Source organism: Phocoena sinus, chromosome 7 (genome assembly GCF_008692025.1).
Source record: "Phocoena sinus isolate mPhoSin1 chromosome 7, mPhoSin1.pri, whole genome shotgun sequence".
Taxonomy (NCBI): domain Eukaryota; kingdom Metazoa; phylum Chordata; class Mammalia; order Artiodactyla; family Phocoenidae; genus Phocoena; species Phocoena sinus.
Genome location: NC_045769.1, coordinates 54,544,082 through 54,562,053, shown reverse-complemented (window position 1 = coordinate 54,562,053; position 17,972 = coordinate 54,544,082). Strand labels below are relative to the sequence as shown.

The 17,972-nt window shown below is 38.4% G+C and overlaps 1 protein-coding gene across 2 annotated transcripts in view; it reads right to left on the bottom strand.

Annotated features, from left to right (window-relative positions):
- ZNF385B (zinc finger protein 385B) overlaps positions 1-17,972 on the bottom strand; it is a 320,608-nt gene that overhangs the window by 18,492 nt on the left and 284,144 nt on the right. For both annotated transcript variants that reach the window (XM_032637583.1, XM_032637584.1), the window contains one exon: positions 12,789-12,951. In XM_032637583.1, the coding sequence (XP_032493474.1) occupies positions 12,789-12,951 (163 nt within the window). The remainder of the gene's footprint in view (positions 1-12,788; positions 12,952-17,972) is intronic.

Below are 17,972 nucleotides of genomic sequence, written 5' to 3'. Positions count from 1 at the left end.
TCATCAGAGGTTTGTAGCCCAACAACCCACCTGACCAATGTTGTAAGCAGTCAGTAACAAATTAAATGTACTATATTCATCTGAGTTATCAACAATTACACAATCGATACAGTTATGCAATAATGTTCTTCAAGAAATTCCAAGTACTATGTCTTGTGGTATTATTTAATTTTCCCCACCCTTTAGATAACAGATGTCCATCACTGAAGGTGTCATTATGCAGGCTTTGGACCTTAGTGATGATACCACTCATGACCAACCCAAATCCCCAAGGCACGTAACCTTTAGCAGGTGGCCTGGGACTGACCCAGTACACTGGAAGTCCTTTAGTCACCCATTTAGGCTTCCTCCAACTAGATGCCTCATTTAGACTTGATGTAACCCCAAGGGTTACCCACATAGTATAGTATTGTCTGACTTATCTCACAACACCTGCTATTTAGCTCACTTGCTTTGATAGTCACAGGACTTCTTGTTGGAAAATGTTTGATCTCAATGCCCCACTTGAGGGTGAACTGCTGGACCACTTTGGAAATGGAAAAAATTCTCTATATGGCTTATGCCATTTTGCAGGCGTGGAAAACAAAGCAAAGGACTTGCATGACAATCCCAGAAACATCAAGAAGTCAAGGACTGACATGGAAATTAAAGCTACTTTTTGAAATTCTCAGAGCACTAAAGTATTATACATTGGGCCAGTTTGATGCTGGTGGGCCCTTCCCATCCAATGCCATGTTACCATGCCTCTAGCCAAATTCCAGAAACCCTGTCTCTGCAAGCATGGTTTATCACCATGAAGCTTGCTAATTCCTAATTAACTATGTTGATGTCTAATTTTCGTATCTTGGCCTTCAGACTACTCCTGGAAGCAGGGGAAATTATCTCTAAACGAAAAGTGACTCTACTGAATCAGAATCTGTATGCCCTTACGTAAAAAAAACAAAAAAGCTTATTTATTTTAAGTAACTTAGGACCCATGAAAGTCAGGTGACTAATTTCGTAAGTTCAAAACAGGTCCTGTGCTATAATTTTCTGCCAGTCTCAATCCTGACCTAGGGTATCCCTGCCCTTTCCATATGAAAGCCTAAGTCAATCAGATTCTCGCCATTGGGCTACACCCTGCAGTGATTTTGTAGCCCAGTGAAATGACAGTCATTGCCCTCCTTGTCTGAGTACCACATGACAACTGCCCCACTGTCCCTTGTGCCACTTTGTTGGAGAGCAGAAGCTGCCAGTCTCAGATAAAACAGTGGCATCTCCAAATATCTCCATGTTGGAAACTGGCAGCCTACACTCTGTATCAGTGAGCTGGCACTGACATTAGTGAACTTGTCACTTCTAAGCAAGCACAAAAGAGGGCTTGTTTGCTAGAGCTTGAATCTAACGAACAGCTTTCTCCTATTTTGTATAGTTTTCCAGCCATTTGACTTATACAATAGAGAAATCATATTTCAACTTCTTCAGGTTGAAAAATTGCCCCTTTTCTGATTTGTCACCAAGAGATGAGAAACAGTTATTTCTGAGGCAGCTTTATTATGGAAAATAGAATAAGTAACTCATGTCTCTCAAATCAAATCCCTCAGGGAGTAGGTCCAGTAGCGATTCAAAAGCCAGGAATAGGGCTTCCCTGGTGGCGCAGTGGTTGAGAATCTGCCTGCTGATGCAGGGGACACGGGTTCGAGCCCTGGTCTGGGAAGATACCACATGCCGCGGAGCAACTAGGCCCGTGAGCCACAACTGAGCCTGCGCATCTGGAGCCTGTGCTCCTCAACAAGAGAGGCCGCGACAGTGAGAGGCCCGCGCACCGCGATGAAGAGTGGCCCCCACTCGCCGCAATTGGAGAAAGCCCTCGCACAGAAACGAAGACCCAACACAGCCAAAAATAAATAAATAAATTTAAAAAAAAAAAAAAAAAAAAAAAAAAAGCCAGGAATAAGATTAAAAACTAATTTTCTAGGTGGAATGGGGAGCAGGTTCTTTTTCTTCTAAACTAATGGCCCTTCACAGAGGAAACATTCACAAGGTACAAGGGAAACATGTGAATTCTGCTCCTCCCACCTTCTTCCTCTCTAGATGCAGACTTAAGGGTTTAGCTTTGATGCTCCAGGCAGGGTGACGCCCACACTGTCAATGGAAAGGTCAGCCTGAGAGGTATTGAGGAAACTGAGTCTCTCATCTAAAAAAATATATCTTTATCTAATAGAGAAAATATTTAAAAATTACTGTCAGCCAACAAGTTTATTGCCTTAGGCTGCTTCCAGGGAGCTAGGGAGATGGGCTTTTACTCTTTATGGACCTAACTGGGTACTGCCTGCCCTAATGACACTATGCAGACATTCAGCAGCTGGACTGCTCAGGTGTAAGAAAACTACTAACCCTTTAAAAATATATTGCTAAAAGGCAATCATACTTTTACATTTTGAATCTAGCATTTGTACTTAAATTCAACATGCTGCTTTACTGCAAAGTTGTCAAAGCCAGCTTTATATTTAAGGCCTATAGGTTGCAGGAGAAAGTCTGTTGACCACAGAAAGTCTCCTTTAAAAAGTGAGATTAATTCAAGAGGCCTGGGCCTCCAAAGGGGTTTGCCTGGGTTGTCTCATCATACGAGGTCCCTTAGGGATGCTGAAACGTGGGGACTTATGACTGTGACCTTGAGAAAATTGAACAAGAAAGAGACATGACATTGTATTGCAGACTGTGAGCCTCCCAACTATAATACAAAACAAATGGCTACGAGTTTCTTTCCCATCCTACCTGTGCCCCAAGGTATATAAACCTCATCAAGTCATTAGAAGAAGCTATTATGCAAGTAACATAGTCGATGGAGAACAGAGAAAAAAAAAAAACCCATTATCCTCTCATACTAAACAGGAGTTTTTAACCTGGGGTCTGTGGACTTCCAAGGGGTCCATGAGTTCACAGGATCCATGAACTTGGATGATAAAAAATATAAATATTTTCATTTATCTCTTATCGAAATGCATCATATCCCTTCAATTATAAATGAAGGCAACAAACTACAGCAGTCTTGGTAGTACATTTAACTTTGTCACCCATAGAAGTCAGATATTTTCGTCAGATATTACAGTTGTTATAGAAAGGTTAAAATACTGTTTATGTTTGTCAACACTTCAAAATTATGGCAGATATTAGACCTGTTAGATCTTATTAAATGCATTATTGCTATATTACCATATCATAACAAAGACTGAGAACTGGTTGGAATTCTTTGTAAAACTATAAATTTCATTTTACAGATGTAAAAACACCATTCAGAGAATAGGCTTCACTAGTCAGCCACAGGAATACGTGGCACAAAAAGATGTTAAGGATCTCTGTGTTTATACCCATCACTTCATTCTGCCTTCATTTCTGTCCCTAGCCATCCTTTCAACCACTTCCTTACCAACATCCTAAATTCCTTTTCTTGTCCCCAAGTGTCATTTCATTGGTTCAGGTGTTTAAACAGGGCAGTCTTTCACATCTCAAGTTATGGGGTACTGGTCCTTCTGATGAGAATCCTCTTCCCCTCCACCCCTAAACCAGAGCCTTTGTTTGCCTGGCTAACATCTTCTTTCCCACTAGGTAGAGAGAGCTTAAACCCCCTGCTTAAGCCTTCCCTTCATTCCCAGACTAGGTCAGCGTCCCCTTCTTTTCATCAACCTTGTCATCATTTGTTCAGTATTACCCTTCCAGACAATATGCTCTCATGAGGGCAAAGCCCAAGTCTGCCTGGTTCACTATCATATACCCAGTGCCTAGCATGAGGGGGCTATCAAGCCCCTATCCAGAGGGGGCTCAATAAATATGTACAAATACATGTACCAACAAACCATTTTGTAACTTTTGATTTAATATATTTTGTAACTTTTTGATTTAACATATTACACTCTTGTTTCATGTTGTTCCTTTTATTTACTTTAAAACTGCACAATATTCTATTGGGTATAAGTACTTTAGTTAAATAACTTCCCTAGTATCGATCATCTTGTTTTCAGTTTTCACTAATACAAATAATGTTGTGATGAGTGTCTTCATGTATATCATTTTATTTTTCTTGCTTTGTATTTAGGATTATTTCCTTGATGTAAACTACAGGAAGAGGAATTAATTGGTCTAATGGAAGGAACATTTTTATGGTTCTTGATTTATTCTATGATGTTGTTTTCCAAAAGGGTTCTCATTTAAAATGCCATAAATAATACGGCATGTAACTGTTGCATGGCATGAAATGATCGTAGATTCAAAAGGAAAGAGTCTGGAAACTTCTTTGAATAAATGGTTGCTTTTTATGGCTACTATTTATTGAGTGTCTATTACGTGATAGGCAGTGAGCCAGGAACATTTATTAGTTCATCAGTCCTGACAACAATGGGAGAGTAGATATCAGCTCTCCCATTTTATAGATGGGGAAATAGAAGGTCAGCGAACGTTACTTGGTCAAGGTTATATGGTCAGTGAGAGGTGGAGTGAATCAAGCTCATGCTCTTTCTGCTATGCTATACATGCAAAGTAGGTAAGTGCTCTCAAAACTCCTACCTTAGTTAATACATCTTTATCCAAAGCCACTCAAAACCTGACTTTTTAAAAAATAAAACAGTTGTAAAATAGGATGGGGAAAGAAATAACACACCTTTCTGAGATGTCAGACTTCTGGAAGTGTCATCTAGTGAAAAAGAATCTCAAACGGTTTTCAAAAAGCATGTGCAGTAAAGCCCATGAACCTTCATCTAAAGGCAGCATATCATAGTAGTGAATTCGAGGGACCGCCTGGGTGAGACCTTGAAACTACTTTTCATCTGAAGGACTCTGAGCCATTATTTCCCCTCTCTAGGTCTCACTTTCTAGTATCCATCAAAGGATTGTTATAATTAAATAAGATAGTCTATATAAAATGTTTAGCACAGTGGTATCAAGCACATAATGATACACGTTAATTATTAGTAGTACTGCTGTTAAAGTTATTTTTTGCATATAAGTCTAATAAGCTTGGATCTGGTTTTCTAGAATATACTATATTAGGTACGGCATAATGAAAGATGATGATAGCTGACTACCACAAGGGGCAGTTGTCACCTCTCACTGAAATCAGCAAGAAGGGACAGCTGAAATAAGACCCCACAGGAGGACCAAAAACAAACAGGCAAACTGTAAGAATATCGATAATAGTTGCTTTAATTATGCTTTACACTTTGCAAAGCTCTTTCACAATCATTTCACTTGATTCATGCAACACTGCTGTTTTGTAGGGAGAGCATTCCCACTTTACAAATAGGAAAAGAGAGGCTCAGAGAATTTAAGGCCTTCTCTAGAATCATAGCTAGTCAAAAGAGCAAAGAGTACCACTGTCTATAGACCTGCTGTCCAATATGGTAGCCATGTGTGGCTACTTAAATTAAATAAAATTAAATATTCAGTTCCTCAGGAGCATAAACCACAATTCAAGTGCTGAATAGCTACGTGTGGCTCAGGGCACTCATGTTGGATGACCGAGATTATAGACCATTTCCTTCACCACAGAATGTTTTATTGGGTTTTGCTGGTCTATAGAAATGAGAGCACCAAACCGTTACTGCATAATGATATGCCCGGCGTCCATGACAGTGAACCTGATTCTCAGAGAAAGACGTCAGGGAAGAGGAAAATACTTTAGAAATGTTTCTATGAAAAACACTTTAAGACTTATATTATAGAATTAAATTTGTGTGGCATTAGGCTATAAGCATCATCAGAATTGGGCCCAGAATCCCCAAAAGTGCCGAGTGCCAATGCTCTGTACAAGGAATCTACAAATATCTACTGAGTAGTTCTATTTCTTCATCTACTCATTTCAGAAAAATTACATCAATGTAAGAGAATTCTTCCTGAAGCAAATAAGTTGAACGTCATAAAAATGTAAGCAATAACCTTTGTTAAAATCTCAAGGGCAGTTATGGTTGTGCATTTATAAAATTATTCAGTGTACATACGAAGTCCTTTTATATTCCAATATCCATCTGATGCAGAAAGGCTGTAAATAAACGTAATCAAAAGAGATGAATACCAGTGAAATATGTTTGAAGATGAGAAAAGTTTTCAACAGCGATATAAGCCTTTAAAGGAGATATCCAAGGTTTTGCTTTTTAGAATGGTTTATAACATATCCCTCGTAAATCATAAGTTAATAGATTTACTGAGGAGTCAATCACAAGTCAGTCTCAACTTATGGTTCACCTTCTTCGAGCAACACTAGGAAATAGCTTTCGGAAGTGAAGAACCTGACAATGAATGCTCAGTATTACTGCAAAGCACTATAAAATGCTCAAAAGTTTCAGAAGTTACTTTCCAGAGGATGACAAACACTTAACTACCTAAGAATCTTCAGCCTTGCCTGGCAGGATGGTGCTGTCAGATTCAAGGTGCATGGACAAAGCTGGAGGCAATTTCATTTTTTAAATTGACTTTGAAAGTCTTAATGATATATGGATATTTCATGGAAATATGAGCCTTAGTATAATGGTCTGTTCTCTTTAGACAGATGGAGCTCGATTTACGTTCTACATGATTGTATCCCGGAATTTCAGACTTAAAATGTTTGTCATAATATAGTTAATCTATTATTTTTATGAGGGATACGAAGTCTTGGCCTCCTGTATTTGGATAGATGTATGCCAAATTTATGGTGGTGCTGGTCTATAAATGACAGATGCTGCCAAAGCAGAAAACTATCGTTTTCTTCTACTCAACAGCACAAGGTCCTGTTGCTAGAGACAGAAATGGGGGAAAGAGGCATTTACAAAGACCTTGCTGGCTAATCAATGGAGTCCTGCAGCAGTCGGTGGAAATGAGAAGTTGTCATTTGGGAAACTTGGCCCCATTTGTAACAACACATAAAAACTGTGAAACACAGGGAAACCCATAAACATGACAAGGCGAGGGTCTCCATTTGTATCTTTGGCAGAAAGCCTCTTTGACAAAATTGAAAAATGTACTTTTATAACCTAACAGGATGACCATAAAAAGTTGAACTGCAGCCTTTCCAGGCAAATCACACTGATGTACTAGTTGATACTGCTCTGGGTTCACACCTGAGGAACTGCCGCCACGCAAAAGCACATTATGCTGAAAACTAAAATGAGTTTTGAGGTATCCTCACTTCTTTCCTTCCTTCTTAAGTCTTTTCTGATACTGTCATCTCTGGCTCCATGGTATAGTCATGGTGTGGGATAAACAAAACAATGTCCCTGTGCCCAGTGAAAATCTTTTAGATGGGATGATTCAAAATGCTACCGAAAATGCGGACAGCATTCAGGCTAATCCACTGGACCCTTTAGGAGGCAGTTCAAGGCTCTGCTATACTGGTGATGCCCTTGCCCACTGCTGACCTCCAGCTCAGTGAGTGTGTTTGGCTCTAGTCACATAAAGTCTACAGCTGTCAAGCTGGAGCTTTAAGAACACTTGTCATTTACCTGAAATGAGTGTTTTCATTCAAACTTGGCCTTGAAAAGATCTGTAACTTCTAAAGCTTTGTTCTCTTATGGTTAAATGATGCAGACAACACACTGCACAGAAACTAAGGATTATCAATAAAACAAAGCCTCAATGACCCTGTCACTGCTATAGCTCCTACTGAAAAATATCAACAGTCAGAAAACAATTTAAAAGTAATACATAGTCCTACTCATTAATTCTTTAAAAAAGTGGGATAGTGGTTTCTGACTTTTCCCATTGGGATACTGTACTTGAATTTACTCTTCTGAGTCAGAGAAGCTTAGAAGTAAGGGGAACAGTGGAATATTCATGGAACAAGAAGCCCTGAGTTCCTGCTCTGACTCTACTGGGATATGAGTGTGCAAGCCATTTAAAGCCTCACACAAGCCATTTAATCTTTCTAAGACCCAGGTTCTTCACTGTTACCACATTTTTGGGAGCAGCTTGAAGGTGGCAATTCTATATTATTTTTCTTTTGGAATCTCTTGAGGGCAAGAACATGTCTTTCTGTTCATTGTTGCATGCTTGAAATGGCCAATGTTACAGATGTACTATACTACTTAGTATAGATAATACATATTTGTTAAATGAATAAATGGATACAGAGTTTGTTGTGTGCATATGTGAAAGAGGGATGCTAATATCAGCCTTACCAGCCACAGGGTTGTTGAGGGGGTCATACGAAAACATTTATGTGACTGGATTTTATCAACTGAACAAATTCAAGGTGTTCCTCTTGTTATATTTTAAGCAGAACATGCTGGTCCCATCACCTTTGCTCTTAATTGCATTTATAAATATATCTATAGCATTTGCAATCATTCCATCTGCTTTCGTCTTTTTAGACAGCAACTGACTAAAAGCTGTTTAGCTCTAAATGGCTTTATATACTTTGAGCTACAAATGTATTTTCCCCATCTTGATATCCAATTAATTTTAAAAAATCTTGGGCTAAAGACTAGACATATGGATGATTAGGTCGACTATCACAATATTTTTTACCGTTAGGTTGATTATCAAAATATTTTATTATTTTCAAGAAATAAGGTCTTCCAAAGGCTCTGTTTTTTGTTTGTTTGTTTGTTTTGTTTTGAGCTTCTTATGAGTGGTTAAGTGCTGTCACAAAGAGCATTCAACTTGATGTATGGGGCATATTATCACAGGGAAGTGTTGTGTCATATGGCATTATGACACTTGAACTCTAGGGAGAAATTTGGGCACAGGGTCTGGCCAATATGTTCTAGCCATCTTCCTGAAGCTGCCTAATGCTTGCTGTGTCTTGATCCCATTTCTCCCAAAGCACCTTTTTCCTCCTTTCTACCAAGTTTTGAACTCCCACTGATGCATCATTAAAAGCTGGGATAGATCCTAGGAGACCAGAAAGCTATTTCTTTGGATTTTACGTTTAATTCTACTCCAACTTCTAAAAAGTGAATAGGACAGCTATCCTGCCTGAAATAAAACATATTTAATTTTTTTTCAATCATGTGGTCAGAGCGTCTTATAATAAATGAAATTCCTGTTACTGTAGTTTAAACTCATTTTGTTTACTGACTTGAGAGGAAAAAAAAGGAAAGCTTTCCATTATACCCTTAACTTTTTATATCTGATAGCTCCATTATAGCAAATTTCTTTGTATTGCACAGATCCAGTTACAACATGATCTAAATAATGTCTCCAAATGCATCATAAAAAAGTGGTTGTCCCAGTTGCTAAAATAGGAGGTAAAAAGGCTTTTCTATCAATAGCTCTTGGAAGATTGTTAGGCCACTTCTTAGAATAAATAATCTGTGCTCTCAAGGAGCAAAGCGAGGTCATCTGTGGCTCGCACGTTCCTTGTCAGATACTCTGAAATCACACTCTTCCTTGACTGATGTTCAGTGCATCCCAGGATGCTGCACTCCCAGAAGCCCCCTCCCTTAACATCTGGCTATTTCCTGTTCCTCAGGATTTGCCCTCATTGAACAATACTCTTGCTAAGTTACTGATGCTAAAGAATGAGAATGGAAATTGAATTAGTCAATCCTATGGATGTTGTGAATGCCTGGATTTTGAAATCTGGTAGCTGAGACATCAAGTTACTAACATTTACTTTTCACTCAACTATCTCAAAATCACATAGATATTGCTTAAGCCCACTTGATAGAACACTTCATTCAGAAGAAAAAGACCAGCGCTAGGGAATTTCAGTCTCTTAATAACTGTCAATCAACCATGACTTTTCACTGTGACTATTACTCTAATTTTGGGCTGACATCCTTAGAGGCAGTGTTGTCTGAAATAAAACACTTCAGTTAATTAAGTACCACAGTTCTTCCTCTTCCCTCCTGCTTCCCTCTACATCCCACCTAGACTGTTTATGAAGGACTGGTCTTTGTGTCTCCTAACTTCTAAAATGGGGTTTTAAAGGAAATCAAAACAAGTTACCAAAAACTTTTATGACTCTGACAAAGCTGTGGGAGCTTTTTAAGGATTTAGAAATAGGTGGTTAACAACTGGTTATGTATTACATTGTTTAGAAAAGATTTTCCATCTGGGCAAAACTTCTAATTTTCTAACTTGAAAATTCTACAAAACACGTGTGAAAAAAAAAAAGAAGAAAGAAAAAACACATGTGAATTCTTGCTTAAAAGCTGACGTTCAGTTGAAAGTGACAAAAAACCATGTATCTATTTATCAAATACGACCCACTTTGTTTTTAAATAGTGTGATCTTTCAACAGCTTTGGTATTGCTTTTATAGATATAACAGGACGAACTAAATATTTCATTAGTATTAATATTTAAAATATGGAGAAACAAAAAAGTAATTTGAATGACCTAACCAATGTATTGCCAAATAATTTATACAGATTTGAGTAAGGAAACATGGAAAAATGAGGTAACCCCAACTACAGGTAGTTTGCATTACTTCTAGTCCAAGTATGGACAGGGACATGGTGACTGAGGTCAATACTGTTAGACCATAGGTACTTTGCGGGGTGGATAGGGAAGTGTCAGAGGAAGCAGAGGACGCTGGATTAAAGACCATCACATAGCTACTGGGAAAGAGACTCTGCGGTTGAGATTTGTTTTCCTCTCTCCCCACTCTCATCTCCTAGGGTTCTTCTAGATCTCAGTTCTCTTTCCTTGTTTATACCACTGCTGTACTTGACCCTGGTGTGTTTCTATTGCCCGCTAGCCAAACACAATTGTTTGTAAAGTCTCTTTCACTTGAGCATTCACTAGCATTTGAGAGTCAGAATAAAAGTCTTGAGTCATTGAACTTTATTTTAACATGCTCATTGGACGTCTTGTAGGTTTAAGGTATGTTGTGATTCCGACCCAGCCCCTTTATTTGGATTTTCTATTTCCATACTGCTCTTTTCTTGGGTCTACTCGCTAATTATTGACTTTTTTCTCTTCCTTTCCTCTTCTTCTACACCTTCCCTTCTCCCTTTAATTATCTTCTGTTCGTTCATTGATTCTTCTCTCATTGAGCCTTTTCTATTTCCATTTTTAACACTTTTTTCCCTCATTAATTTTAATTTCATCTACTATGCCTAGAGCAAACCCAATCTGCAAATAATAGTCATATATATTATAATATAACTTAATGGGAGCATTGAGCACACGCAATAGCAATGCAGGAATGCTTACAGTACCTTCCCACTGTGCTATTAGCTCGAGACACAAAATAAGCTGAAAGAATGGAGTGACACTAACCTCCACTGTTTTATCATTTTGCTTATAAGTACTTCTGTCGGTAAACAGCATAATTCAGGTAATAAAACCTGACAGAGTATTATTTCATAGAGACAACAATATCCTTCAGAAAATGAAACTAGGCAGGAAGTCAGGAGGTGATGGCTCCTGTTCTTCCAAACGCTGGGTAACCTTGAGCAAATAACAGCTGCAATGTGGATCTCGCCTTGGTTTGCTACTTTATAAACTGGAGATAACATTTGACCCTAATATCTGATAGATCTGGGTTAAAGATTAATTTGCTAATATACGTAAAAAGGCTTTGTTCTTTAGAAGGGGAAAAGTGCAATGTAATAATTCAGTATTTATTATCTGTTCATCAGATAACATGATTTAGTGATTCTATCGCACAAAGAACAAAAGCCTTTATCACCAAATTTGGGTCAGCTCACTCATTCTAGGCTGCAGAGCCTTGGGAACCAGCATCTGTGGGACCTCATGAATAGTAGTCACTTCTTACATAGTCTCTCTTTGTCTAACCAGGCTTTTCTGAATCTTCCTCTTACAAATGGATTTGTGCTTCTCCGAAGGCCCTGGGCAACCACAGGAAAGCGTTCTTAAGTGTCTTAAGTCTACAATGACTTGGAAAGCAGAAGAGAATAAGACAAGAAGTGTGTGTCTTTGTGTTTCCAACAACAGAAAGGTCCCTAAGGAGAGAATCAAACATAAGAAAAAGGGATCTATTCTCTTAGTTTCCCTTACTAGGCACTGTTCCTCAGTTAGTCACTGCAACAAGGTGACTTACCCATCTTGGGTCCTGATGGGCGGATGTGAATGTGTGAAAGCCTATTAAACACCCAATTTCATGGCATACCTGCTGGAAAAATAAATTTTTTCTCTTCTCCCTGAATCATTCAGTTTGAACCTACTCAGAAAACCTGCTGATTCACTGGAACTATGAAATACTCTGCTTAAGAGGCACTTCCACTAGTAGCCCATTTCCAATTTATAAAGTTCTTCTGTTAGTCAGTTCATAACCGTGAAAAGTTCCTTTAAAATCTTTTGAGTTCATTTGTAACTCTGAGGAGAACTCTATGAATATCTTGAAGAATCAAAATCTCTTACTATTGAACACATTTCCAGATTCACTTAATAATGCCACTCTCTCAGAAAACTTTACCTTTTTGCCCTTCTACTCCCTGTTACTGGGGTAAGAAAATATGAAAGTGTCTGTTAATAAACAAATTTAAGGATTCCTTCACTGAAAAAGTCCATAGCAAAAACCAAATGTAAAATGAATAATAAACTCAGTATTTTAGATCCATTTCTTGATTTTTGTCTAAACACGATGTGACCAAGAAGCCTCCACTTATTTTCGTGCATATATACTTATATATATATTTACACACACACATATACACTTAAATGTATATATTTAACAACATGGAATGGTAACCTATCAAATGCTTAGATTCCGTGCAAACACATAACCCTTCCTGTGAAGGGAACGTATTAATATTATAAAAACAAATCATGGAGAGTAACATGCAACAGCGGAGGGGAGGAGGACGGGGTGAGGCCAGAGGACCAGGAGGAACACAAAGAATGTAAAGAACGAAAAGTGTCATTGACCTGATTTGTCAGAGTTGTTGCCTGTGATTGGAGTGATGGAGCAGCTGGGATTAGCCTTTGCGCTGTCCTTGGAAGAAACCATTTTGGGTTTATTTTTCGTTGCCTCTAGTGCTTTGACCTTCTTGGCATGTTTACTTCCTTTGTAGTGGGCCTCGGCCTGGCTCTACAAAGGAGAACAAATCAGGCTCATTTTTTTGCTACTTACAAACAGCACAATGGATGATCATGCAGGAGAAAAATACATTCAATCATAGGCACCACAGACATTTACAGCTCAGCACTCAACTATGTTTTCGGCATTTAATGAATAGTAGACCGGTATCTAAGAGTTTTTTGCATATTGAAACCTTCTATACAACACAGAGGATCTGTGTCTTTCAAAACCAGACATTATACGAGTGGACAACAGGGTCAGGACAAAATTGGGGCGAAGGTGAACTTTGTCATTAGTGCCCTCCCACCACTGCCCACTGGGGTTACTTGTCAAACGTTTGGCTGACAGCAAGCCGCTTTGAGTGTCCTACCCGGGCGTGTCCTTCCACAGCCACTCCGTTTAGTTTCCCTTCAGCTACAAATCTGTCTTCCCTGCACCTACGTTCCTCTTGGCTCTGCTCTGAGAGCAAGTGATGTGACAAAGCAACCTGCTAGTGAGTGGAAATGGCACTACATTTTGGAGTCATCTACACGCGCTTCATGTGTCATTTTGATGATTCCAGTTCTAAGAATACACGATATTAGGCACAAAGGAGGTAGGGACAATGCTTGTTTCTGATCTCTGATGTGATTCTGAAGTCAAAGCAGTATTACATTCACTTATACAAAAAGCATAGGTGAAACTGTGACTTCATCACTAGATCAAAAGAAAGAAAAGCGATCAAGGCAAGTGAATATTAAAAATTTTCAAAAGACAAAAACAAATTACAGCAAAACAAGAAAACATTTAGTCAATAAGCTGACATTTGGAAAATTCCCCTCTGCCTAAAGAATAAGGATTTTATCTTTTTGGCAACTAGTATAATGAACATGTTAACAAAAGAATCTAAGTATACTTGCTTCAATTTCATTTTTAATAGACCCTGAAAATATAAACAAACTAAAACATATATTATATGGTATATTAGTGTAGTTATAAAGGTAAAGAGGATGATAAACCTGTCATATAAAATGAGTTTCTGTTAGAGGATTTCTAAAATAATAATAACTTTTCTTCTTACATCAGTTTTCCGTATATACACTTGTATTTGTTTGTAGATGATTATACTGATATTTTCATCCATTTTCCTCAACAAGTAGAATACAGGTGGTATGTATGTGTGTGTGTGCATGTGTGCATGTAGGTAGGTAGGTAGGAGTGGCAATGGACAAAAGGAGCCAGGTTTTAATTCTACATTTCAATTGAAGACACGTGATTTTCCTAGCACATAACCCCAATCACCCAGGGTCAACAGACTTTTATTGACTGTACACAGTCCCTAACTTCCTGAATATCTTTTCGTGATATTGTTTTAGACCACCGTTGACTTATCATGGCTCTTGGTTCGTTTGCTCAAGGACTTCTCATGCTGTTCTCTGTCAAGTGGAAACACAAACCCAATCCCAAGAGAGGAGAAAAGTGTAACATTATTTTGAGTCTTATCACCCTCTGAGAATGGTTAAATCCAGCAAATATAGTTGGGTAGATATAAATTAAGAAAATATACAAATAAAAATTTAAAAATTGATAACATGAAGAAATAATAATAATGGCTGATATTACTGAGCCTCTGACAAGAACAGCTCGAAATGCAATACATGTTTCTCTCATGTAAGCTTCACAGTGCCCTGTGAGGCAGGTACAGATAGAAAACTGGGCACGAGAAGCTAAACAACTCATCCAAGGCCACGCACGTAGGTGGAGAAGCCGTTATGGGGATCTGAAATGCTTACGTGTATACTATTTAACTATATACCCGCACGTTAGACGTATACATACTCACCCTAAGTAAACAATATAATTTTATTAGAAGTAAACCATTACACAAAAATTACACACAAAGAAAGCACACTGCTTTTCATGACTCAGTGAAGGATTATATTTTAACAGAAGCTCCTATGAGTAGGGAATACCTTCTTAATTCATAGGAAATATACCGGTAGAGTACATTAGGCTTGATCCTTCTGTTGAGAAGCTAAGAAAGGCCCACTTCTTAGGTATGTAACAATTTCTACAAGATATCAGTTGACCTAATAATTCATCTTTCCAAGTATACTAAACAGTGAGATGTTACTTTAGTGCGCTTTGGCTAAATAAACGTATAGTTCTCTAAATAAAACCTCCTGGCACAAGATGAGCAGAGTGTCACTTCCTCATTACTATTTCCTGGCATCACTGCAGAAAGTTAACAGTATCAATTAGCACTTGGGATAAAGAGCCAGCTGAGTGACACTCACTGGATGCCAAGCTGGAAAGAGCTCTCCAGAGCCATGATTCACTTTCCTTTTGAGTTCTGAGGCATGGAGAAAAGCAAAACAAGGCTTCTTAACCTCTACTGACTACTGTTTGGGAAAGATCTGGAATTAAGACAGTGGCAGACACCACTCATTCACACTTGGCATCTCTCCAGTTACCCTGTGGTATTCTTGGTAGTGGCACTATGCTATGCTCAGTACTGTATCTGAGGTGTCAACAGCTTCTAAATCCTGGGCAGATCTTCAAGTGAAACAGAGACACTGTTAAAATAGTAACATGATTAACCTGCCTTCCTTATCTGGGAATCTCCTTAATTGAGGAATGAAAGAAACAAGGACAAGAGCCAGAAAACCAGGGAACGAGGCAACACGATCAAGTCCAATCGACGATGGTTCTCGTATCACTTCTGAGAGACTTGGTTAACTACACAGACATAATATTTTACACCTCCGTGACTAGTCAGCAGACAACTATTTGTCTAGCACGAATGGTCTGCTTTCTGATTTCCTCCCCAAAGTGCTGCTATACACCCCAAACTGGCAGTGATCAAAGAAACACCTTGCCAAGAAGTGCCAGAATTAGAGAGCTGCCCAAACCACCATACTGACCTCCACACGGGAATTCATTGGTATCTAAGTTTTCCTTTCATAGGTCACTCCAGTAGCTACCTGACCACCCACTGGTAGAGGAATAGCTTTGACAGGAAATGACATTTTGGAATTTTCTCTTCCATTCATCTCCATCTTTGTTACTAAAGCCCCTCACTTTCCAAAATCCTCTCCATCTTTCAGGACCCTACTGGTCCAAATAAAAAAGATAATGTATTGCTTTACAAATAAAAATGCAATAATGAGCAATTCTATAATTCACTGAGCTCCCATTTCTGTTTTTTACCTTATTTCTATTTTGGACTTCAGAGAGGTGGATAGGATCTTGAAACAAGATGTTAAACTGTGTTTACTTTGTATAGAAAGAACAGTCCAAACCCAAACTGGCAAGTGGTTGGGATAGAGTAATGTCACTGGAGAAAGTTCTCAGTATTTATTTACCAATGGACCCAATCTTTTTGCATCTTAAAAAGTAATTGGAACTGTTCCCTTAATTACAGAGAGTGTATCATTAAAACTATTGGCATCTGGTTTTTTGAGACGTTAGATTTCAATGTGTTAAGCAGTGTTAGATAGGAAAGAGCAGAGGTCAGTTACTTTTCAGATAAAAAGTATATACTCTATATACTAAAATGCCAAATAAAACAGATGTCAAATGAGCTACCATAAAACAGGCTAAACCAACAAGGGGGAAACCTGATTATTTATTTCACAAAGAATTATTTAGCACCTGCCATGTGCTAGACATTGTGAAAGATTAAAAACAAAGACCCCTATTCAGAAGAATGGTAGTTGGAAGAAAAGACGGACATGCAAATAACTATAACCCATAGCAGAGAGTAAAACTGTAAAATGGAAGGTAAACTGGTACAAAGAAGTATGGGAGTCAGGGGAGAGGTAAATTTCTGCAGATTGGAGGGGGATCCTGGAAGCTTCATGGGAAAGGAACATCAGAGCTGAGCCCTGCTTCGGGGGCAGGGTGCTGAAGGGTCAGTGTGCAGGGGGAGGCATTTCAGGTAGAGGGACCAGCATGTGCCAAGGCAGTGAAATCCTATGAATTATGCAGTGTTTCCTGGGCACATGTGCTTTTCAGTATCACTAGAACACAGACATATAAAAGGAACAATAGGGAAAGCCTGCTGCATCATGCTATCTCAAACATTATTGTCCCGTGTAAAACAGAAAACATATCATAGTGTTCTACAAATGTTCTACTTGTAGGCATCTTTTCTATAGATGGTTATAAGAAAGATGTTGCTTTTACATCACAGATTTTATCCTCTGCTCCAAACTATAGTCCTACAGTCAAAGGACAACTAAATTATTTATATGGAAGATATAATCATTTGAGATAAAAGCATGGCACTTAAAATACCATAGTCAAACATAGTAGAAACAAACTAGAGATGACTGAGTAATAGCTAAATAATTACTTGAATCTTTGCTTTAACATAAGGCTACATTCAACTCTTAAAATGCTTTTGGCATATGTTTGTCGCAGTGATAAGATCACACACTCTCAGAGACAAAGCTACAACATAAACATAAGATGCACCCAAGAGAAAGGCTTACTTAATCCAAAGATAAGTCTTTCTGCTGATATTTGCAATGTTAAGACCTGCAATATCAGTAATGACATACTACTGGCTTTGATATCCCTTCGTTCAATCCTCATCTACTGGGATCTGTTGAAAACAAAGTCCAGACAAAATTATAACCGTTAGGAGATTTTCAGTTCAAAAAGACACAATGTCTTTGCTAATTTATAATTTACAGCTAAGTGAAACACTCCAGGTTGCTATGGCCTGTCCAGGGTTGCCACACTGTACAACTGTGTGCGTGGGGAGCACCACTCATATATGGTCTAATGTGAATGGTGTCTTCTGGATTCCTTCTAGGCCACAGTTCTGGCCATGGCATTTCATATTTACTGGCTTTGGAATATGTATGTATAAAACCCATCAACTCCAAATCTTTCTATATTACTAAAGAGAAAAGTGGTGACTCCAGGAAGAAAATAAGTATACTCTAGACTCTGATTCTCTTTGGGCCCAATTCAGATTCTATCAAATATCATGAAACAGAAGTAGAGTGCTTGGGTTGTTGCTGCTTTAAAATGCCCCTATG